General features: G+C 42.9%; 1 protein-coding gene across 1 annotated transcript in view; it reads right to left on the reverse strand.

Moving 5' to 3' along the window:
* Positions 1-25,815, reverse strand: part of akap6 (A kinase (PRKA) anchor protein 6) — a gene marked incomplete at both ends in the record, with an annotated part of 165,154 nt that overhangs the window by 123,796 nt on the left and 15,543 nt on the right. Inside the window, 8 exons of the mRNA XM_079223553.1 lie at positions 886-1,008; positions 13,417-13,692; positions 13,802-13,918; positions 14,052-14,192; positions 15,719-16,075; positions 16,974-17,615; positions 18,401-18,542; positions 19,474-19,583. Of these exons, the coding sequence (XP_079079679.1) occupies positions 886-1,008; positions 13,417-13,692; positions 13,802-13,918; positions 14,052-14,192; positions 15,719-16,075; positions 16,974-17,615; positions 18,401-18,542; positions 19,474-19,583 (1,908 nt within the window). The remainder of the gene's footprint in view (positions 1-885; positions 1,009-13,416; positions 13,693-13,801; positions 13,919-14,051; positions 14,193-15,718; positions 16,076-16,973; positions 17,616-18,400; positions 18,543-19,473; positions 19,584-25,815) is intronic.

Below are 25,815 nucleotides of genomic sequence, written 5' to 3' on the forward strand. Positions count from 1 at the left end.
TAGTGTTGTTGTCTCAACCTAACTGAGTTGTTTTATTGTCTCAACCTAACTAGGTTTTGTTGTTGTCTGAAACTAACTAAGTAGTTTAGTTGTCTCATCCTAACTGAGTAGTTTTGTTGTCTCAATCTAACTGAGATGTTGTGGTGTCTGAACCTGAGTGGATTAGTTATCTGAACCTATTTTTGTCAAGTCTGTTTTCATGCAACTACATTAGCCTTGCTGCAAAATATAAAATATGACTGTTTCACCGTCCTGATCTGTGTGAAGTTTCTCCAAGAAACATTCATTAAATTAAGGATTTTTTTTTATAAAATCCTCCTGCCCATGTCTTAGAATTTTTAAGAGTTTTGTAAGATTGATTTAAGACGCTTTTATACTGTTCATAGCCTTGTTTTAGGATCTGGTTTTGTAGCAACACTGGAGCTTCTACTGGAGAGTCTGCACGACTATTTTAAATAGAGTCAACGATCAAACAGGCGAGAGTAGTAGGTGAAATGTGTGTGTGTGTGTGTGTGTGTGTGTGTGTGTGTGTGTGTGTGTGTGTGTGTGTGTGAGAGAGAGAGAGAGAGAGGCACATCCATATGCATGAATGCAAATACGTGTCCATACAACCGTGTGTGTAGTGTATAAACATGTGATTGAACACAGCACTCATGTACATTTACACCTACATGTATATGAGCTTTGACAGTGTGTGTGTGTGTGTGTGTGTGTGTGTGTGTGTGTGTGTGTGTGTGTGTGTGTGTGTGTGCTATTGTCTTTGTATCTTTGTGAGGACCATCTGTCGGTCTTCACGTCTTTAAAGGACTGCTCGAGGGATATGTTTTATGTTAAAGAGGGTCGTCGCAAGTTTAAAAAAAAGCATGAAAGTGTGTGTGTTCTCACTAGGTGTGTGTCCAGGTACGCCCTCAGGCTGTCCAGCTCCTGTCTGGGCTGCGTCCAGTTGTCTGTGCTGCCCAACGCCTCCTGCAGCCACAAGATGAACCCGTCCAACTGCTGCACAAAACCCTGAGAGAGAGAGAGAGAGAGAGAGAGAGAGAGAGAGAGAGAGAGAGAGAGAATTTAGTCAGATGATTTAAAATAAATAATAATAGCTGCATTAATTAAAAGAAGAGCCTGCTGGACTCACATGAAACAACACAGAACACAAACACACCGCAGATGATGGAGAGAACAAGGAATAGGAGAATATGAAGGAGAAACTGAAAGCAATCTAACAGGTTATAATAATAATAACATTAAACAGGAGTGAGAAAGCAACAGATTGGAAGGATATGACGAGAGGATGAAGGAGGAGGAGATGGAGCAACCCTGTCTCCTAAAAATCATGTTCCCCCAGAACTAATACGCATTCCCAATTACGTTTGATCAGAAACGTATCTCCTCCCTGATTATGTTTGTATTTGACGTATTACACATACGTTGACTATACACGTATAGGTTGATTAAACACGTATGTTGATTATACACATATTTTAGTTTTATTGTTTTTATGTTTGTGTTTGACGTATTACAAATACGTTTATAATCGTGTGTTTGTGTTATTGTTTTCTTGCTTTATTTAAGCATATTTTAATTTTTAAACTCTGCAAAGAAAAAAGAAAAGAGGGGCGGGGGGTAATTGGGAATGCGTATTAGTTCTGGGGGAACGTCATTTTTAGGAGACAGGGTTGGATGGAGAGCGGCTGGACATTTTTTCCGTGTAAAAGAGCTGATTCCAGATAAATTAATTCAAGGACAGAAAAAGAAGAACAAAAAAATGACACTGATAAATAGATCATGAAAGACGAGTCAAATAAAACAACTGTTGTTAACTGAAAAATCCAGAAAATTACTGTTTATTGCCAAATAAGTTTGCACACATATGCAGTGACAATAAACAGTGCAGGAGTATAAAACTTGATCCATCCATCCATCCATTATCAGCCGCTTATCCGGGGTCGGGTCGCGGTGGCAGCAGGTTCAGCAGGCCGACCCAGGCTTCCCTCTCACCCGCAACACTTTCCAGCTCATTCTGGGGGATCCCGAGGCGTTCCAAGGCCAGCCGGGAGATATAATCCCTCCAGCGTGTCCTCGGTCTTCCCCGGGGTCTCCTACCAGTTGGGCGTGCCTGGAAAACCTCTAATGGGAGGCGTCCAGGAGGCATCCTGACTAGATGCCCGAACCACCTCAGCTGACTCCTTTCGGCACGAAGGAGCAGCGACTCGACTCCAAGCTCCCTCCTGATGTCCGAGCTCCTTACCCTATCTCTAAGGGTGAGCCCGGCCACCCTGCGGAGGAAGCTCATTTCGGCCGCTTGTATTCGAGATCTCGTTCTTTCGGTCACGACCCAGAGTTCGTGACCATAGGTGAGGGTTGGAACATAGACCGACCAGTAAATGGAGAGCTTCGCCTTCCGGCTCAGCTCCCTCTTCACCAGGACGGACCGGTACAGCGCCTGTTTTATTGCTGCAGCCGCACCGATCCGTCTGTCGATCTCCCGCTCCACCTGACCCTCACTCGTGAACAAGACCCCGAGATACTTGAACTCCTTCGCTTGGGGTAGGCAGTTTGTCCCCACCTGGAGGGAGCAATCCACCGGTTTCCGGCAGAGCACCATGGCCTCAGATTTGGAGGCGCTAACTCTCATCCCTGCTGCTTCACACTCGGCTGCAAAACGCCCCAGTGAATGCTGGAGGTCACAGTCCGAGGAGGCAAACAGGACCACATCATCCGCGAACAGCAGAGAGGCGATCCCGAGACTCCCGAACCGGATCCTCTCCGCCCCCTGGCTGTGCCTAGATATCCTGTCCATGAAGGTCACGAACAGGACCGGTGATAAAGGGCAGCCCTGGCGGAGGCCAACACCCACCGGGAACGTGTCTGACTTACTACCGAGGATACGAACACAGCTCCTACTGCAGGCGTACAAAGACCGGATAGCCCGTGCCAACGGGTCCGGCACCCCATACTCCCGCAGCACCCCCCACAAAAACCCCCGAGGGACCCGGTCGAAAGCCTTCTCCAAGTCCACAAAGCACATGTAGACTGGTTGGGCAAACTCCCAGGACCCCTCCAGTAGTCTTGAAACTTGATTTCAAGAATAAACAATTATGAAAGAGTTACAAAAATACCCCGTCCAAAAAAATAGCCAAAGAAAAGAGAGGGAAAGTTAGTGGGAAGAGACGAAAAAGGACCCAAAATGCTAAAGCAGATGATGGGAGTAAGAATGAGGTTGATGACAAGAGACAGAAAGGAGAGAAGAAGAACAAAGAAGAGGAAGAAGAACAGAGAAAAACAGAGAAGAAGAGGAAGAACAAAGAAGAACAAGAAGAACAAAGAAGAGGAGGAAGAAGAAGAACAGAGAAGAAGAGGAAGAAGAGAGCAGAACAAGAAGAACAGAGAAGAGGAAAAATAAAAAAGAACGAAGAAGACAGAAAGAAGAACAGAGAAGAAGAGGAAGAAGAGAGAAGAACAAGAAGAACAAGAAAAAGAACAGAGAAGAAGAGGAAGAAGAGAGCAGAACAAGAAGAACAGAGAAGAGGAAAAATAAATAAGAACGAAGAAGACAGAAAGAAGAACAGGAAGAAGAACAGAGAAGAAGAGGAAGAAGAGAGAAGAACAAGAAGAGCAGAGAAAAAGAAGAACAAAGAAGAGGAAGAAGAAGAACAGAGAAGAACAGAGAAGAAGAGGAAGAAGAAAGAAGAACAAGAAGAACAAGAAGAACAAAGAAGAAGAGGAAGAAGAAAGAAGAACAAGAAGAAAAAAGAAAAGGAGGAAGAAGAAGAACAGAGAAGAAGAGAGAAGAACAAGAAAAATAACAGAGAAGAAGAGGAAGAAGAGAGCAGAACAAGAATAACAGAGAAGAGGAAAAATAAATAAAAACGAAGAAGACAAAAAGAAGAAGAAGAAGAGGAAGAACAGAGAAGAACAAGAAGAGCAGAGAAGAAGAGGAAGAAGAGAGAAGAACAAGAAAAATAAAAAGAACAGAGAAAGAGAGGAAGAAGAGAGAAGAACAAGAAGAACAGAGAAGAGGAAAAAGAAAGAAGAAGAAAAGGAGGAAGAAGAAGAAGAAAAGGAGGAGGAGGAAGAAAAAGGAAGGAGAATGGCGCTCGCTGCGTGGAGGACAGCTACTGCCCTCTGCTGGTGGAGACGAGCGCCTCATGAGCTCAGAGCTGAAGCGTCTCACCTGACGTGACTTCAAGAGACGCTTCAGAAAGAGATGAAATGCTTCGTCGTCAGAGAGACGATTGAGAGAATCAGTGGAAGACGAGGAGAAGCCACGAGAAGCAGCGTCTGATCAAAGTATTGATTTGTGCCTTTGAATCCACTTCACTCCTGAAGAAGAGCTGAGGAGACGGCTTACAAAATTAAAAAAGGAGGAGTTTAGAGCTGCAGTCGCGAAGAAGGAAAAGAAAGGAGAGTTTAAAACGTCACTCGTGACAGGAAAATGAGGTAAAGTGTTGAGTTAGAGACGAAAACAAAGAGATTAAAGCGGTTCAACCGGAGCAGGAGGTTCACAGGTTAGAAACTAAGAAAAAGAAGAAATCAAATGTCCTTAAAATATCCTCCGCTTTGGCGTTGTTAAACGGGAGTACTAGCACCTCTAGAGGTACTTTGGAGTTTCTTAAAATGTTAATTAAAAAACAACATCATTTATGTCTATTTCTTAAAATAATGACACGATAAAAAAAGACGATGTTTCCCTGGTGTTGAACTTGTAGCGTTGAGATGACGGCCATATATAGGCCATATTGTCCAGAGAATAATTTTGCGGCTGCTTGTTTGTTTGTTTGTTTGCGTTCCTCTTGTCTTTGTTTTGTTCTGCGATCAGTTTCCTTGAGTAGAAAACTGGCCGCGACTGCATGTCGTTATGCTGCTCTGCGTCGCTTAACGACAATAAATTACTATTTGAATCCTTGAGAGCCGACAATAAGAAAACATAAAACAGATTCAAATGAATGAATGACGACAAATGGACGGAATTCAAATATATTAATATACACATTATTTTGTAATTAAGTCTTGTTAATCTTGTTAGATCGCGTGTGAGTTGATTTAAGATAAAATAAGATAAAATAATCCTTTATTGGTCCCGCAGTGGGGAAATTGCAGGATTACAGCAGACACATAGTAAAATAAAATAAAAAACAAGTAATATAAATAAACAGTAAAGAATCACAGTAAAGTGTTATTAAGTGTTTTATTTACGACGAGCTTCTTCTTCTGTGGTTTTAGTTGGAGACGCCACGAACACAAGCAGACAAAAGGTCAGCGCGTAGCCGCCGCCCGGTTTCCTGAAGTCTGGATTCAACCCACCGCCTCAAAGAGAGCCGAAGAGCAGATTTACATAAAGCTGAAGACGCACGGCGACGTGAGCGCCGGAATCCATTCTTTCCAGTCAGACCTCAAACACCTCGTCTGAATAACAAGTGTAACTGTGACTGCAGATCATCAAGCAGACGGCCCTAATATTTTATACATCCGGCGTTGTTTTCGTATCTCTGGCTGAGAGCGATCAGGAAAACTGATGGCGGAGTGAAGGAGGCGGCGAGGAGGTAAATCTGATGGAAATTACCTGCCGCGTGTGTGCATCCATCCTTTCACCTCGCCTACAAATTTCTGTATCGAATCCGTGCATGTGTGTGTATGTGTGTGTGTATGTGTGTGTGTGTGTGTGTGTGTGTGTGTGTGTGTTCATATGGGCATGATACAGTGTGTGTGTGTGTGTGTGTTTGCTTGTGCACACCTTATTTGATGCAGAGGTGTGTGTGAGATGGAAACCTTGACCGATTGAGCGGCAGTATGTTAATTACAACCGTGACCCTTAAAAAAAAAAAAAAAACATCGATATGGTTCCGTCCATCTCTCCACCGCTCGTTAGGGAGGAGAGATGGATATAAAAGTATTGATGAGACGGGAGGAGGAGGAGAGGAAGAGAGGGGGAGTGTAGGAGGAAGACGAGGAGGAGAAAAGCAAAGGAGAAAGAAAACAGGAGAGAAAGAGGAGGAAATGAGATTAACTGAGGGAAGGAAAGAAGGGAGGAAAGAAAAGGAAAGATGACCAGAGGAAAGAACAGAGGAGAGGAGATGAAAGGAAGGTATTAAGGGTAAGTACAGAAGAGAGGAGAGGAAAAGGAAGGAGGATAGGAGATTAAAGGAGGGGAAGGACAGAAGAGAGGAGATTGGGGGAAAGGAAAGACTACTAGAGGGAAGGATAGAGGATTAGAGGAGAGGAAAGGAGATGAACGAGGGAAAGTAAGAAGAGAGAAGATGGAGGGAAAGGAAAGACAGCTAGAGAAGAGCAAGAGGAAAGGGGAGAAGAGAAAGGAGGAACAACTAATGGAACAGGAAGTAAATAAAAAGAAAGACAAGATTGGGGAAAAGAAAGGAAGGAGGAAGAAAGGCAACAACAGAAAGCAGATTAGAAAGGAGAGAAGGAAAAGGAAAGGGAGCTTTTGAGGAAACTCGAAGAAGACTAGAGGAAAAATTATGAAAGAAAAAACGACAAAGGAAAAGAAGGAAGAGCGCGCATGAAGGAGTAAAGGTGAGGAGGTTAAACATGAGAAGAGGATAATACGGGAGGACGAGAGGAGGCCAGAGGAGGAACAGGATGGTTTGGATGTATATCGACCAGCATGCACTGGGGCTGCCGGCGGCCCCTTTGAAGTTTCTAAACCACTGCGGCTCCTGGAAGGCAGTGGGTCTGCTGGGAGCCCGACGTCCCGATCTGATCCTGGATCAGCGCTCTGATATCCGCTTCATCTCTTCCTCCTGTGGCTTCTCCTCTTCACCGCCGGATAATCACCGCTCAGCCGACGGCGGTCTGCGAAGGGCGACGCTGATCGGTTCGGACTCGAACTCCCGGCGGACGAGCGCCAGGCTCCCGATGATTAACGCGTCACAGGCGGGAGGTCGGATGAACACGATGTGCGGATGTTAGCTCTGTGATCATGTGCTCGTGTGGAAAGGAACACCTGCACTTCAGTGGAGGGATTTTCTTTTATCTTATGGGTTCACATTTCTGACGATTTTGGGGATTTATGATTACAAATATTAATATCAGCATCACAGATTCCATCTTTTCTTTATTCTCCAATATATTTTGGAGACAAATGTAATTTTTACGACATTACATTTGTCTGAAGAAATAAGAAATAAGAAAAAGAAGAAGAAGAACGAGAACAAGGAAGAAAAGAAGAAGAAGAACAACAACAACAACAACAAAATGTGTCTGTAAACGCTATAGTTGCTTCTCAGATTCATATTATTAACTGATAAATCCAAGCTCCACCTTTACAAGTTGCAACATTGTTGCAAGTGGGCCATTCTAATTTTACTTTGGATCTGGGTCTGTCCATGGTGGACTGGTCTCTGCTGGAAGGAGGTTCTGGTGAACCTGCATGATGTCATCTGGTTTCACCAGAATCTGACCCGGTGGTTCCGATGAGGAGAAGAAGAACTTTATAGAACCAGACCATCTTCTCTCTGGTAGTCTGTTTACTGGTGGAGGTCTATAGAGAACCAGGACTACACTGAGGTCTATAGAGAACCAGGACTAGATGGAGGTCTATAGAGAACCACTACACTGAGACTGGTTCAGGCAGTTTAAGAGCTGATGAACGGCTTGAGGTGGTTCTGGTTTTGATAGGAACATCCATTTTGTACGATGGAGGCTCCGTGAAGCTGAAGACCAGAACCAACTTTTTAAAATAAATGAATTTTGTGTGCAGACTTCCACAAACATTTTCTTGGGAGGATCGAGGTGAGACGGATCATTTTTCAGAAGTTATTGGTCTGACGACGTGAACGCTGAGCGCCGATCGGCCGAAACGAAAGAACTGGAGGGGAGGAGAGTTTGATTAGAAATTCATTAAAATTATCTGTAATAGAAAACATGGAACCGGAGCAGCTGACAGGACGGCAGCTTCCTAAAACCACATTTATATTTCCTGCTTTCATTTTAATTAATTAATTAATTAATTAATTTATAATCTTGAAACTTTAACTTGCGTCTCGTGAAAATCCAAAGGAAGAAGAGTGGAAGGTGCAAAGATGAAAAGATGGAGAGAAATAAATAAAGAGAGAGCAGGAGACGAGGCCGCCTGTCACACCTGACTGCGTCCCTGAGATCGTCCCTGGGAGACCCCTCCGCCACCAGCTGTCTGTTGCCGTGGGGAAAGAGTCGTCTCCGCGATGTTTAACATATTAATATGTGGACTGTACACACACACACACACACACACACACACACACACACACACACACACACACACACACACAAACACCTGTCAGCTCGCCAGCATGTCTCTCTCTTTTATTTGTTTATTCACTGCACCTCTGTGATAAAATGTCACGAGACTTGCATTGTAAAAGTAACATTTAACAACTTATTTTCATCATCAAAAAAGAACCTCTGTCGGCTTTTAATATGACAATAAACCAAATTCAACATGTTTCATGTCAACATCATATTGTGTGATGTATGATGTTGAGATATTGCCACGTCTGTCCTTTAGCTTCCAGCATCGTTCTCTGCAACACATTGAGCTCATAATGTCACACTCATTTAGACAACGACGTGCGGACGTCGACTGGTAAGACACACACAACCGCGAGGATGATGCATTTGACGTCAATCTGAATATAAACGGCCGCATGTCAACAGGGATGTTAGTGGAAAATTATTTTTTTTTTATTAGGGATGAGGTCAAAAACAGGAATATTTGGTGCTTGTAAACTGTGACATTGACATTGAGACTTTAAGTGCTCAGGAAACGTGTCACTTTATAGATAAGTTAACATTTGTTCTATACAAACCCATTTCAATCTGAAGTTAAACCCATCTTTTATACAAGCTTTGTTCATATTTCTCAGATGTTAGTGGGTTCATCGTGAATTTAAACCGTAAATAATGATCCAAAAGCCTTTCGATCGTCTGCAGACAAACTTCACCTCGCCCTCAACCTGTTTATCTATAGAAACACAAAAGAAGAGAGTAACACCCTCCTCCTCTTCCTCCTTTCTCTCTGCTGCCGGTGGGTTGTCCCTGCTCCCCCGCCGGGCCAATCAGACGAGTGTTGATCCGAGTCTGTTGTGTGTCTGACTCCCACTGCTCGCAGATAGGCCGGCATGCCGCAGAGCCGCCAAACACACAGACGCCTCACACTGAGGCCGCCGGCCCAGACAGCACACACACGGCGTGATCACATGACGCGGAGGACACTTATCTAACCCATGGACTCTCTCTCTCTCTCTCTCTCTCCGTCTCTCTAGTTTGGATTTCAGGATATCGCGATACACTTCAGGGGCCATGTCCCATATAGCTCAATTAGGGAACTTTTTGTGTTGAGCTTATGTTTATTTACTTGCGTGGCCTCTCATAAAATTTCACGAAAAACAAGCCGCAGAGTTTATTTGACGTGAGGTGGACTCAGATTGTTTGAGGAGGTCAAGGTCAGAGGAGCGGGAAGAAGTCTCTGGGAAAATATTCATGTCTGAAAGCAACGTGGAAAAAGAAGAGACGAGAAATACTTAGTACAAAACAAAAGTTAGGTTTTATGAAGTGTGTTCTGAAAGTTGAATGGCAAAAGGAGACAGTGCTACTGAGCTCTGGTTGACTCTGGTTGGCTACAATGGAGGTGAATGGCATTTTGTTTCCCATAAAAGTCTGAATGTCAGAATGGACGAATGGGTCAAGCAAACACAGGACTTTCACCCAGGAGACCATTGTTCACGTCGTGTGTGAAACCAAAAGTCAATGTTTTCTTGTTTTAACCACTCCCGTCCTGAAGCCTTGAGTTTGTCAATTCGGTCGTCACCATCTTGGATTACGGCCGTGTTTGACTCTAAATGGACCATCATTTACTAAATGAACATCATGCTGTATTGAAGAAGGCTTGAAACTAGAGACTGAGACATAAACTCATGTTTACAATGTTTACTGAGGGAATAAATCAAGAGAGAAGTAGAGCCATTTTCTATAGACTTCTATACAACCAGAGGAGTCGCTCCCTGGTGGTCAGGAGAGAGAATGCAGCTGCAATACATGAAGCACAGACTTCTATACAACCATATGAGTCTCCCCCTGATGGTCAGGAGAGAGAATGCAGCTTTAACACATTAAGCACATACTTCTATACAACCAGAGGATTCGGCCCTTCTTGGTTAGGAGAGAGAATGCAGCTTCAACACATGAAGCATCGACTTCTATACAACCAGAGGAGTCGCCCCCTGCTGGTCAGGCGAGATAGTGCAGCTTCAATACTTGAAGTACATACTTCTATACAACAAGAGGAGTCGCCCCCTGCTTACCAGGAGAGAGAATGCAGCTTCAATACATGAAGCATTGACTTCACTCTTAAGAACCGGAGGTTGCCTCTTGATTTTACCAAACATATATGCAAAGTAACCTTTAAAGAGAAATGTAAAGAAGTCATTTAAAATCTAGATCAGACTGAACGTGAAATATAGCACTCTTTCCTGATTTCCTATTGACAATTATTTGGTGTAAAAAACTGAATTACTCTGGAGAAAGAAAAACAGAGTATATTTACAGTTGTAATAAGATGAGATTCAGTTCAACAGCTAAATCAAGTCCATGTCAGGCTTCATTTCCGGTCCTTCCTGGACCAGGACGTCTGCACCTGTCCTGATTTATTCTATTCTACGGCCGACGTAACGGTTCAGATATGAGATTCTCGTCCACTCTGATCAAATCCACTCCACTCAAACAACAAGCACGGCCGAGTCCTTCTCCCTCGAGGAAACGACACTTCCCGGAGACAGATTTGATTCATTTCTGCTCCGACAGTGATCTCTCTCTCTCTCTCTCTCTCTCTCTCTCTCTCTCTCTCTCTCTCTCTCTCTCTCTCTCTCTTCCCTGGACGGATGATTTTATTCTACTCGGCTGTATTCATTCGAGACTCTCCGCGGAGAGGCAGAATGTCATCCTCCACACTGAGACTCTTCTCTTCACTTCCTCAATTAGGCAGCTCATCCATCGCCATGATTACATGCTGCTAATTAAGCAGCTAATCAGCTAATTACCCAGGAGCAGAGAGGAATGACGAGTGTGTGTGTGTGTGTGTGTGGGTGGGTGGTTAACACAAGGTGTCATGTGAGAGCCAGCCGAGCATAATTCATGGTCGTTTTTTTATGCGTTTTGTTTTATATTTTAGGATTTTTGCGTAATCTTTTGTGTAATCATTTGGGAATGTTTCAGGAATAAATATGTTTTACAAGACAGCAATTAAAGAGTCTTTCTGGCTCGGTTTTCTGCAACACGCATCTCAAAATCCAGACTCCACACTTTACATGCCGGCATTGTGCTGGAGCTCACAGGAGCCAGAGGGGGGGGGGGGGAGGTTCTGAATGATTCAGGGCCTTGAACGTGTCGGGGATTATGGATGCCGATTGTGCATGAAGCGTTCAGGGACACGCCGCGAGAGCAAAGATGTCTGCCAGCGTCCGACTAATCGGAGACTCGTTGGAAGCCAGAGATGTTTCTGCAGGACGTGACGTCTGATTTTAGAAGGGAAAAGCCTTTAAATTACTATTATTATTATATTGTGATGAGTAAAAATCATGTTGTATCTCAGGTGACATCGGTGGGAAATTTTTTTTCTGAATCGTGTGAAGAAGTGACTGTGGCTCAGTGGTTAACATGCCCGTCTTTCAATCAGAGGATCGGTGGTGCAAGCCCCGGCTCCGCTAGTCCATGTCGATGTGTCCTTGAGCAAGACACTTAACCCCAAATTGCTCCCCGTTGCTGTGTCTACGGTGTATAGAGGAAAATAAGTCGCTTTGGATAAAAGCGTCAGCTAAATGAAATGTTAAAGACAAAATAAAAAAAAATCTCTGTTTCTGCTCTAAATGAATAATGATTAGAGATCACATCATCTGCTTTTAACCTGTGACGCTTTAATAATTTAATTTAATTATTATTGAAAATAGATCATTTTTATATTTAAAATACATGTTGTATATTTAGAAGTATGGCTTTTGTATTACGGCTTCTTTATGCACTTTATTTATTCTTTTTGGACGTTTTATCACCCGTCGACGTCAACTTCGTCAGCCTATCGGTGTGCACAATGTCATAAATGTGGGTGTGGCTTCTTCTTCTTTTTTTTTATTTCAGCAATCTGATTTGAAGACGATTGAAGCAGCATCGAGACGCCATCGTTATTAAACAGGCGTTGCAACAATAACTCTCAATGAGATGCTTTGATATTTTAATAAATAATAGAATCAGCTCAGCCGGCTCCCTTATATTTTAACAGGAAGTGATTAAATCCTCTTCCTCTACAGTTTTAAAAAGCGATCAACACTTAAAGGACACAGATCTGTCAGCTTTTGACATTCAGTCAAATCATCATCAATTATGAATATCAATGTGGTCGATCCCATTTGAATGTGAGAATATATGGGACAGGAGTTTGACGAGGGGATCAAACTCACGACCTTCTGGGTCACCGGTCCCGCCCCTCAGCTCCAAGGACGTCCACTCACAGCTTCTCGGATTGATCGTGGCGTGTCCCCGCCGTCCTCCCTGATAATCTTATTGCAGCACTGTGATTTTGTCTGACCCGGCCAACGCCGGATAAATCAGATATGCTGAACTTCATTGATCCCCGAGGGTTGTGGGGGGGAGCGTTCCACTTTACAGCAGCAAAATGGAACGCTGCTCGGGGAGTAAAGAATATTCAGAATTAGAATATTAAGGCAATAAAGAAGAGAGAAAGAGAGAGAAATAAACCTGAATTAAATAAAAGAGTAAAATAAAAAATTAGAGGCGCTTCTTTATGGCGCTCATTAAAAGGAGCGGCCACGAGGAGGATGGGTCCCCAGAGCTATTGACATTTCGCCATATTCAATATGACAGATATGACTGATTAGTTCACCGGGCAGCCTCATCAATAATCCGCCTGCCAATCAAACGTGACCTTTAGAGGGGAGGTGATGAATTAACGGGGCCACGAGACGATCCGATACCAGCCCCTCCAATCCATCACGGAGGAAGGGGGGGGAGGGTTGGTTTCGGCTCGTCAGGATGACGCGTGCAGGGATATGTGTCATGGTTCTGCTGCAGGAACGATGGGAAGAGGGTCGGTCATGAAACAAGTGTGTTTCTGTGTCAGAAATAGGGACGGGTATTGTTATCATTTTATTGATACTAGGACTCTCATCAATGCTGCTAATCGGCTCGGTACGGTTAACGGTCGGACGACGGACGACTTTGGAGGTTTAGTTCGCAGGGCGTGTTTTTCGTAGAAGAGGCCTCACTTTAAAATAATAATTCAGAAGAAATTATTACACCATGATGAGATGAAATTAACCGTCAAAACAAGAACATTTCCTCGAGGAGAGAAATACGAGGACACAGACAGACAGACAGACAGACAGACAGACAGACAGACAGGACTACTGTTCATACCTCCATCTTCCTCCAGATGGCGGGGTCGTTGTCCTGACTCTGAATGTCCTCCAGCAGCTGCTGGACCAGGGTCGCGCCTCCACGCATGTCCACCGGGGGTGCTGCTGCTGCTGCTGCTGCCGGCTGCAGACGGCGATCCACGGACCTCCGGCCCTCATCGTCTTCCGACTGCAGGCCACTCAACGGACTGGACTCGATGCTCTCGTCCAATGAGGGAGCAAAGTCGCTGGAGGAGGTGGAGCTAAAGCGGCTGACCAGGTGTCGTCTGTAAGGAAGCTGAAGAGTGGAGGGAGGGGGTCATGAGAATATGTTCTGCATCGAGAGAAATGTTCTCCAGCATTTAAGGAGGGGATAACAATGAGAAGGAATAAGTACTGTGGTGTACCAGCGGAGGAAGAATAGAAGGCATGTCGTCCCCGCTCTCCCCCGCGTCCCAATCGGTCAAATCCCAGTCATCCACATCCTGCAAAGCCTCCTGGGTAGAGTCACAGTCACCGGGCCTCTGCAGGACAAAGGATCAAACAAAAGCATCAGCAGTCGGCTCTTTATGTGCTCAAAATGATGTGCGTCCACGTTCTCGGGTTAAGATTCTCGGGTTAAGATTGAGATATTTTTGTAAAAGGTACTGAGCTCACCAGAGGGATGGACTGGGCCAGACTTTCCAGCTTCATTGCAAGCATCTCCGTCTTACGTAGCTGAGCGGGGAGCGCCAGGAACTCCTCCGACCCGTACCAGTGTCCCCGGTCTGGGCTGGCCCTGGGAGAAACCTGGGCGCCCTGAGGGAGAAGGAAATAGTACATAATCCTGTCAAAACATCTTCACTACGATAGCAACAAATATGTGGAATTGTCCAACACTCGGTGCTCGATCAAAAGCCTCTGTTCCCTAATTTCTTCCTATATTTAGAGAAATTTAGAACAGCAATAAGGGTCGCAGAACTTGGGATCCAATGGGGGGAGAGAGAGAGAGAGAGAGATGTCACTCTTACCTGTCTTAAAAACTTGAGAGCCCTGAAACATTAACGTGTACATGTGTTGTTTTATAATACGGGTAGATCAAATCAAGCATTCTGGTTGAGAGTGAGTCATGAGGTGTAGTTTATTCAGCCATAAAGTACTGTACAGCCTGTTTACATATAGAGCGTTCCATATCAGTGCGCACTTAAAAATAACAGGTACATTTAAATTGCGCGACTGTTAGTTGTCATTTCAAGCTTGACAGTTACCAAACATGTTTGTGTAAACTTTGATATTGTAACGTCCGCAGTAACGACTCGCAGACGTTGGTTTCCTTAACTTGCATGTGTATTGCTTGAGTGTTCACAGTATTGCAACTCTTCACTAACAGTAACGTTAGCTCAAACGGAACAGCTAACAAGCTTACGTAGCATCCCCCACACTAGCATAACGAACGACAACACACACGTCACTTCCTCCCTAAAATGAGATGAGGAATGAAAGGTGTTTGACCACAAAATCGTGATAATTTCCAGTGAGAGATAATTACGTCGGTAATTTCCCGACGCGAGGCAAGTTCTCTAAACATCATGGAGGAGAAAAATGACGGAGAAAAGACGGACAGAAGCAGCGAGAGCACTTCTTTACATGGGTGGCTGCGTGTCATCCTCCACCCTGCTTCCAACCGAAGAAGTGCTCTCGGTCAGTCAGGCAGTCAGTTTTATAGTCTTGTATGTGCGTCCCGTACGTGTATGGCGGTTGCTATGCTATATATTAAATAACACAATGTAAAACTGTGTTTCATGTCCAATGACAATCCAATAAAGATACACGTGAAAAATCTCCATTCATTTCTGGAATAAGTTCTCGAACTTTCACACACTTTTACTTTTGTGTATCGCCTCTACAGGAGCAATACGTTTATTAATAATTGATAATTGTTGATCATCAATGTGCAGCACATTTTTAGGTCAATTGTGATTTAAAAAAGAGAAACGGTTTGAATTATCTGATCCTATTTTTGGTATACAACATTTGTATTTGCACAAAGCTTTAAAAGGTAATAAAAAAGACTGTATAGGGTAAAAACAATACAAAAAAGAGATAGATGACATCATAAAAGCATTACATAACTCCAATTAAAGGTAACAAATAGATCTCTGTAGTTTATGTGAGTTTTGTGTGCACAGATGTGTGTTTTACTGGTAGTTTGAATAAAATAAATACATAAATGAGGTCACTTGCAGATTTGAACGCAGACCAGGTTTGTGAAGAGTTTCTCGTGTCTGAGTTTGTGGAACCGACTCTCCAAACTTCCCCACCTAACAAAACCAATGAGCGATCACCTTCTGGCCCTGGCGCCTCACGATCCAGAACGCCGTCTTGCCGGGTCGCGGTCGGGGTTCGGACTCCTCTCCGGACGCCTCCAGGTCTGAGGAGAGGAACCGCTCCCTCGTCGGGGACGGCACCGAGGAGTCTGAGTCCCCCTCGCTGTGTGCGTGTGTCTCCCTCCCCGTCCTCTCCAATTGTTTGGATATTTCATCCCGAGACGCCGGCTCTCGGAGAGGTGGGGGGGCGCCGGCAGTCCGCCCGGCCCCAGACGAGCTCCGCGGGTTGGTCGGCGGCTTCTGGAGGCTCCGCTGAGAGCGTCCTAATTGCTTGGAGCTCGAGGGGTTTCTCTGGAGGTTCCGTCCGTTCATGATCTGGGGAGTTAATAAGTGATAACTGTGTTTATTGGCATTAATAAGTAATAACTGTTTATTGGTATGAATTGATAACTGTTTTTATTGGCATTAATAAGTGATAACAGTCTTTATTGGCATTAGTAATAACTGAGTTTATTAGTATTTATACGTGATAACTGTGTTTATTGGCATTAATAAGTGATAACTTTGTTTATTGGCAATAATAAGTGATAACTGTGTTTAGTGGTATTAAGTGCTAACTGTGTTAAGTGGTATTACGTGATAACTGTGTTTAGTGGCATTAATAAGTGATAACTTTGTTTATTGGCAATAATAAGTGATAACTGTGTTTAGTGGTATTACGTGATAACATTGTTTAGTGGCATTAATAAGTGCTAACTGTGTTTATTGGTATTAAGTGCTAACTGTGTGTATTGGTATTAAGTGATAACTGTGTTTATTGGCAATAATTAGTGATAACTGTGTTTATTGGCAATAATAAGTGATACCTGTGTTTATTAGTATTGTGATAACTATGTTTATTGGCATTAATAAGCGATGACAGTCTTTATTGGCATTAATACGTGATAACTGTGTTTATTAGTATTAATACGTGATAACTGTTCATCAGTATTAATAAGTGATAACTGTGTTCATTTGTATTATTAAGTGATAACTGTATATATGAGTATTAATAAGTGATAACTGTTTATTAGTATTAATAAGTGACATATATGTTCATTGGTATTAATACGTGATAACTGTGTTTATTGGTATTAATAAGTGATAACTGTGTTTATTAGGATTAATAAGTGATAACTGTGTTTATTGGTCTTAAAGAGGATTTGAGCTCCTCAACTTTGTGCCATTTATACAAAAGTTTCTTCGAAGCCTCGACTCCGTGAAGAAAACAAACCTGCAGACTTTCGTAGGACTGCGAAACATTTTCTGGGTAAACTGAGTCCAGCTCCAACCAGAACTTGGAGCGGTCCGGCAGATCCATAAGAGACGGGGTGCTCCGACTCAGCTCGGCCTGGAACTGGAGCCCGGAGAGTGAGCCGGCCTCCCCCGGACCTCCCCTTGAGTCCTCCGCCCGGATCGTTCCGTCCGAGAACAGAGTGGCCCTCTTGGGAAGAGACGGCTGCGTGGGCGACACCTCGGTGCTGTGCCTCACACCCTGCAGGGTGCGCTTCGCACTTTCGCCGGTGTTGGGCGTGCCGCACTGCATTGTGGATATCACCGGAGGAGAGTGGTTGAGGTTCGTGGCGAGTTCGGGTAAACTATTGTGGTGCTCGTGGTTGGAGAGGCGGGTTCCTTCGCCCTCCTCTGCTCCCGGCTCCGGGTTTGGGCCTCGGGTTTGACCAAGCTCCCGGGAGTCCTCGTCCTCGTCCGTGTCCACGTCCGCGGGCTCGGATCCCGGCACCTCGGCCTCGTCACCGGGGCTGTAGTCACTCAGCTCGAAGGCGGTGATGCCGCAGTCTAAAGAGAAGTAGTCCTGGCTGCAGCGAATGGTCAGCTGGCCACAGTCATCCACATCCGTCAGAGCGTCCAGGCGAGTCTGCAGAGGAAGAATGAACCACGTCAATATCTCTACAGCGTCAAATAAAGTCCAAACCATATTTAACGACTGCATTTCATTGGATGAAACCATGTTTTGGTGGGTTAACTGCACAAAGAAGGCGGTTAGATTTGTCCTCGACTTGTCATGAACACACGTGGTCATCGATGACCTCACGAGATCAAGGGAGCAGCAGTTTTTTAGAGCCGCCGACTGCATGACCCAATGCATTATGGGAAACGCCTGACTGTCTCCTAAACAGAGAGCTGATTGGCTCTCAGATTTGACAACAAACACAGTACAGTTTGTAGAATCATATTTGTATGTGTAATTACAATCTTTAACGCTAGATTGTTGACTGTTAATCATGTTGTGAGATTAATCTAAAAACATTATCTGTGAGATTGTTAATAATAAAGTGTATAGCACTAATCAAAACGAGTATCAAAGGAATAGAATACAATGCATATATTTAGAACGAACAAGGTCTGCAAACTACAAGCAGCCTATTGGCTTCAACAGGAAGTGACTGTTTCTTTGACTTCCTGTTCGTTCCTTGACGGCAGCTATTACTCACAAGGCTCCACGCGGCTCCTTAACATAGCATATTAACCGCTCAGACGGGAAGCACTATGTTCCAAGAAAGAACAGCTGGAGATTTCTGATAGCAGCCGTAACCAAAGAGGGTAATGGAGCATAAAACAGAGGACAGTTGCTGGCTCCTCTGAGGACGAAGCACCGGCGGCTTGTTGTGACGTAAACAACGCGGTGACGCGTGTGGTCACCTGGTGCTGGTCCTGGCTGAAGGCCTGCAGGATGTCGGTCTGCCGGGTGTAGTTTCCGTTGGAGTCCTGGAGGCCCTGCAGCAGCCGCTCCTTCAGGACCAGAACGGAGACTCTCAGCTGGTGCCACAGCAGCTGCACCGTCCTGGGCCACACGGGAGGAAAACACCGGCGGCTTCAACAACAGCAGCTCTGCCATATTTAATATTAACTAATACATTTCATTTCAAACCTGACTCATGTGGGCAGTTTAACGAATCTCCAGTCTAAAAAGCACTGAAAGTTTTCATTTATAATTGGTTGGTGTATGTATTTATTCTATATTTCATGACTTTTCTTTGACAGCAGAAATATATCCCTCTTTCTTAACTTAAAATTTAGTAAATTCATGAAATACTTTGCCATGAATTCAAAGGACAAGTTGTTTAGGTTTTTTTGTTCTCGTTGTTATAAGATTTAGCGGTGCAGTAAAAGCTAGGGAGATTATCTAAATGTACAGGACTTAATCATATACAAAACAATGACAGACCGTCTTTATGGTCAGTTTAGTTTTTTGATTATATGTTTATTAATTGTATTGTATTATTTATTTGTTATTTTTTTATACTTAAATCTATTTATTGAAATTATATTAAACTACTTGTGCCTATTTATTGTTATTCTTATGTATTTTTTTATTATTTGAAATATTCATATGTTTGTATTTATTTAAATATGTTTATTTTATTATATTTATAGGGTGGGTCTGGGGTTGTTTCATTGGGTTTTCTTTTCATTTTTTTCTCATTTTATAATCCTTTGGCGTTGTGAACCTTTCCACTATTTTTAGTTTATTTACATTGTACACACATCAATAATGTGTTGAAGCAAAAATACACAAAAGAATAAAGAACAAGTAGTTATAGTCAATGTTTCTTAGAGCATAAAGAAGTCAAAGAGAGTCGCTGGTCCACATCCGACGAATGAAAAGTAATGATAAACTCACTAGAAACTATTTAACAGGACAATAAAACCCTTAAAGCATCACAGTAGACAGAACCGTAGTATAAATAACTTCATATCAACTTATATCTCACCTGATGTCAACGATGATGTTGACGGAGTAGGACAACAGCTTCAGGGAGAACTCGGTCTCCAGGAGGGCGTGAATCTGCTCCACATGGTCCGAGATGTCCTCACAGATGTCCTAAAGATGTCACACATGCATACACACAAACAGAAACGTCACCAAACTTGCAGAATAAAGGCTTAGAAACCAAACAAACACACATGTAAAAGCCCACCTGATCTCAGTCACATCAGAGTAATAAACCAGTATAAATCTCTGTGAACAAAAACATCCCACAACACAAAAAAAGCAGAAGTGATGACGTCATGTCTCCCGTTTTAAACGTGACTAAGTTTCATGAGTTCCAGGTTTGTGTGTGAAAACACTGAGAACACGTCCTGTGTGTCAGTCAGAGATCAGCATTTATATTACTGAACTATGTTAAGATGCTTAAAACCAGATAGACAGACAGACAGACAGACAGACTCCAAAAGAGAAGAAGCACTTAGAACAACCTCATTTACAATAAATGAGGTGGGATAAAATAACTTTGTGTGTATTCTTATGATCAGCCCTTCAAAATAAAAGCTTTTACTGTGAGTCGTAGTTCAGTCAGTTGTGGATAGATGGAATTGATTTCGAATGACACAAAATCAATCACACTTTATTTCACATAAATCAAATTGCTTTTACAAGAGAGAGACAAAAGTTAGGATGTTAAAAGCAGTAAATTAATTCATAAAGTACAAAATAAATAGATGGGTTTTTAGTTTAGGTTTAAAAATATATCTATATGTTCAGCTCATCTCTAAGTTAAATATGGGGAATTATCCAAATCAAAAAAGTATTTTCAACATTTTACTTGCTTAAAATACAGGTCAGTATTATCAGAATTAGGCCTAGCTTAGCACGACATATACAATAATAGATTTGGAGTTTGTAGGTGTGTTTTTTTAATACTTTGGACAGAGCAATGCTAGCTGTTTCCACCTGCTTACAGTCTTTATGCTAAGCTAGGCTATCCACGACCAGCTTCATACTTATTTTCTAAAATGCATTATATGGAATTTTAAGCCATTCCCAACTAAACATAATATTGAGATAAGCTACTAACTCATTACATTCTCATAAAGGTAAAAAAACACAATTACTTTGATTGTGTCGTCATCACTAATCAACTGCACCATGTTCCTCAACCTGGGCCCTATTCTTCGTAAGTGGTTCAACAAAGTCGAGGAAATGTCCTACTCTCCAGCTTAAATTAGCGAGATGATTGACATCAGGCTATCTGGGTTTCTCCACGGCAGATCCGCGCTGAAACGGTCTCGTTAATTCTAACCAGACGTCAGTCATCTGGATTAATGCGCGTGCCCGTTCCTCTTCAGAAGGGATAATAATCGAGCACTGACACCACAATGTTCTAACAGTACAATGGCAAATAAACTCAGGGGAACCTTTTTCTCCGCTGAGAAGCAGGAGATGATCATGAACGCATATGAGGAAGTCAATACCTTAATCATGGCAAAATCTAATGCTGCGTTCAGAGCAAATGATTCTCAACATTTTTGCAACGTTTTTGGTGTTAAAGTTAAATGCGTCAGTATTGGGAAAATGTATCGGCTAATTTTAAGTGCTTCATCACCCAAATCAATCAGATTATATTCATTTAAATGTGCCTGCTGGCAGCAATATACGAATAAATATATACTTATGAGGATATATGTACTGTATGCGCGTATGTATCATGTACTATGTATATGTATATACATGTACGTGTAGATTGCCATATAACTAGGAGTTTGAATATGCGTATGGACAGATCAGTATCTATGTATTATTCATGATCAGAAATTCAATCAATTGAAGCAGTGAAAAGTAATTGTGTATGATTTTCTGTATTCTTCTTATCAAGATCACCTTAATCATGTTCTACAATAATGATATGTATGGTGTACTAATAACACTGTCATATAATTACGAGTGCTTTCAACACATCCATACGTTTCTTAAGCGCTAAATAAATGTTACGAACACCACGGAATGTAGTGGCTGATAGTCTCTGCAGTATGTGAGACGGGCAATGGGCGTGTGGTGTTCAATACGGCTCGAGAAGCTCTCGTAAATAAATTATTCCTTGTCGGCAGAATTGATAGCGCTCATACAGGAAGTCATGATGATGTGAGAACGGATCTTGGCGATCTGGAAGAACTCTCTCCCTATAAAACTAATATAACTAATATCGCTCCTTCATCAATGAGGAAGGGAGCTACCTTTTTTGTCCGGTGGGAGTGGCCATCCTTATCCAGTGAATTTCAGTAAGCCTGCGCGGGAGCAGGTTTACATTTTTGGCTGTGTTACTATGGGGATTTTTCTAAACTTGCTTCGAGGAACCGAAAAGCCTGACCTACGTCATCTTACCCTGAAAATTAGCCTGCTAACTCAATAAGCCAGCTACGAAGAATAGGGCCCTGCACTACATCCTGTTCTAAACATGAAGATATTCATATTTTCATTAATACACCTTTTCACGAATGATTTGTGAAAATGGTCTTTTACTTTGTCAAAAAGACCAAAGTAACACTTTTACATTACAAATAAATATGAAAGGTCTGACTGTGGATGAATATGCTCCTGCAAACGAACAGAAATAATCTAGACTAAAATTAGACGACCTTTAAAAATAAAAAGTAAGCAGGTGACCTGGCTTCGAACCTCCGGGCAGATACTTTATCTTTGCCTCCGGCACCGCTGAGTCACCGCGCGGCTCCATGGTGACCCGGCCCGGACAACACAACACCGCCATCTCTGGATTTAAAACGGCGCCCGGCATGCGAGAATGTAGGTCGCACAAGCGCCGCCAGCTCGGCCAGCAGCATGAACCGCTGAGCACCGGTCCAGAGCACACCCATCACTACTGTAAGTGGAGCTGGAACATGCAGCCGTGGGGCTCAAACACGCGGCCATAGACTTCAATCTTCAGGCTTTGAGGTTGCCGCCTTGAAAAAAAGTGCCAAAGGTTGCTCCAATAATCAATATTTTTACATCCAAATAGATCAAATGTCTCTGTAGTGTGTTGCACATAGTGTGATAAATCTCCTCTTGAGCCTTAACTATAATGCGTTTTTTTTTTTTTCCACTGCACCAGCCGAAGAGTAAACAGTGAGGTTATTTGCCTTTTAATCTCAAGTTTCTGTTTTGTGTTTTGTCAAAGAAAACCAGCATTCGTTCTCTCGACCGTGTTTCTGTACTTTACTGAGAGTTCATCACGTCGTCCTCAATCAGGGGATCTGGAGTAAAGTGTGTGTGTGCGCACGTGTGTGTGTGTGTGTGTGTGTGTGTGTGTGTGTGTGTGTGTGTGTGTGTGTGTGTGTGTGTGTGTGTGTGTGTGTTTCACACAACGCTTTCATCTCACGACAGAAACCCACTGCCTCATCAGAAACATCCCGCCGGGATTAGGAAGGACGAGTTCACGGTTAACACTCTGTCCAAGAAACATACACACACACACACACACACACACACACACACACACACACACACACACACACACAATGCTGAAGCAAAGTTAAACACACTGTATGTGCACATGATCTTATAAACAAGTAAACACACACACACACGTTTCGTCATCAAAGCGTCATATCGTTCTAAAACTCTGGTGAAAATGTCACCGGTGTATCAGATGCTTCAATAATTCACAAACAGCTTTAATATGCTAATACACACACACACACACACACACACACACACACACACACACACAAACACACACAACAGAGGGCCCATCAGACTGAATTAACACCGAGTCTGTCGTTTCCATCTGAAGTCATTTGTTAGAAGAGCTTGAGTCCAGTCAGACTGCTGGGAGCTAATGAGAGCCTGCTGTGTGTGTGTGTGTGTGTGTGTGTGTGTGTGTGTGTGTGTGTGTGTGTGTGTGTGTGTGTGTGTGTGTGTGTGTGTGTGTGTGTGTGTGTGCGTGTGTGTGTGTGTGTGAGTAGAGTGTGAGTGAGAGACAGAGAGAGAGAGAGAGAGAGAGAGAGAGAGGACATGTTCTGTCCCGTTGACCTAACTTTACAGTGTCTATGTCGTTGGTTCAACTTCCAGACATTCATATTTGGTTATTTTATCCATAAACTGTTGCTGCATTGAATATTTATAAAATGCTTATATTATCACAACATCTATTAATGTCAATATATAAAGTCAAATACACAAAGTCTGCAAAGAGACTTTTAGGTTTTTACGTTCACCGAGACCAGACGGGCGCGGTCGCTTCAAAGACAGCTTTACTTTGTCCGTTTCCGGCCTCGTAATTAGGGTGACCATATCCATAACACCAAAAAGGAGGACAATGTGCAGTATTTTGTGAGGCTGTGAATAATTGCATAGATGCAGTTTGATTTTATTAAGTGTGAAGAGAGTGAATGAGCCCTTTTTACTGTAATTGATCTCCTTGGAGCGTAACCTGCTTTATCAATTAATGAATATGTATTTAGTTTTTATATGTATATGTAATATATATATATATATATATATATATATATATATATATATATATATATATGTAATATATATATATAATAATAATAATAATAATAATAATAATAATAATAATAATACTTTTAATTTATATAGCGCTTTTCCAAATGCTCAGATATACAAATACACATATAATTGCAATCAATTCGGTCATAAGTAAAAAAAAAACACCGCTATAGTTCAAAGTAAAAGTTAAATTAAAATCTTAAATTATGAATCTTAACCTTTTCCTCAGTCAAACTGATGTAACGTTACTGTGAGTAAGTAATACACTAATAAATATTGCTTGTTAGATCCTCAAAACAGAATTATATCTCATATTTAATCGCTCCGGAGAAATCGGAGCCAGCATATCATTTCAAAAAGTCCTGTCGGGATCAGGCTGCTCCCGGCGGGCAGCAGAGCGCTGAACACCCGGTGCCGGCGGGGCTCACCGGTTCCGCGAGCAGGACTTCAAACCGTCGCCGTATCTTTTTAAGTAGGCCGATTCTTGAGAAAGCGACCACAGATTTGATGCTTAAACAACTAACTTCTCACCTGAAAACATCCTAAAATGACATGTTGTGACTCAGCAGTAGTATTCAGAGAACGTCAACTTTTAGTTATGAGTTTTCTTATCAAGTACAGAGAAGAACGCATATTGAGAAACGGCCGCTGTAGACATCTTAACGCTGATTGGCATCAAAGATGTTCTATTTGCGAAGATCACAACATCAGATTTTCTCCGTGTCTTACTCCAATCTCAGAAAACGCTGGCTGGCCAGTTCAAATATTTTGATTTCAAAACGCCGAATTTCGCCGAAAGGTTTCATTTCTGTTCCAACTTCATTAAAAAAGTCAGACATTGACCCTAACTACTCAGGGTCAGACATTAGTTAGGGTCAGGACAGCTCATTGGTCAGGGCACAGGACCCCAACTTTTCAGGATGGACAGCCGGCCAATCCGAATGGTTGGATGCTGCACAAGGGGCGGGTTTTGCTAAGAGAAACAGTAGGATTCATCGTAACACGTTCCCACCACGTCTGCCAGCATAGCAACAGGAAGTCGGAGGTAAACGTAGTGGCGCCCGCCTCTTGCTTTGTGCGATGTGGCTGCCTGTCTAGAAATGCTAGAAACCAGCTGATAAAATATTGTGCCAACATGCAGGTAAAAACTTGCTCTGTTTAAATAAGACAGACATGCAGCTGCTCAATGAGGTGACAAACAACTAAACTGACATGTTCAACACACACACACACACGCACACACACACACACACACACACACACACACACACACACACACACACACACACACATGCGTACACAATGAAAACATTATATGAATGAATTTGATTGACAGTTCATGTTGAAGGGATTGTTTGCCCAAAGAGTGTGTGTGTGTGTGTGTGTGTGTGTGTGTGTGTGTGTGTGTGTGTGTGTGTGTGTGTGTGAAAGCACAAGTTAACAACATATTTCATTTAAAAGAGACTCATATTTCATATAATCTTCTAATCTCACACACACGCGCACACACACACACACACACACACACACACACACACACACACACACACACACACACACATGTTTTCTCCCACCCCGGTCACGTATAGTGAAGACATGATCTGTCAATCACAGAGTCCAAGCATCCAGCGGGGCTTCTAATTGCCTCAAATCAATCCTGAACAAGTCGACTCGGCTTTTAGCTCCCCCTCATCACGCCGACATCAAGGGGCGTCAGCGCGGCCGCACTCAAACCGCCCACGACAGCTCTGCCTCGTCCGCGCCCATTCGATCCAATAACCTTCAACTCCTCCACCGCGGCCCCATCAGCGCCTCGTGGTTTTTA

The sequence above is a fragment of the Taurulus bubalis genome (assembly GCF_910589615.1).
Source record: "Taurulus bubalis genome assembly, chromosome: 1".
NCBI classification, from domain to species: Eukaryota; Metazoa; Chordata; class Actinopteri; order Perciformes; family Cottidae; genus Taurulus; species Taurulus bubalis.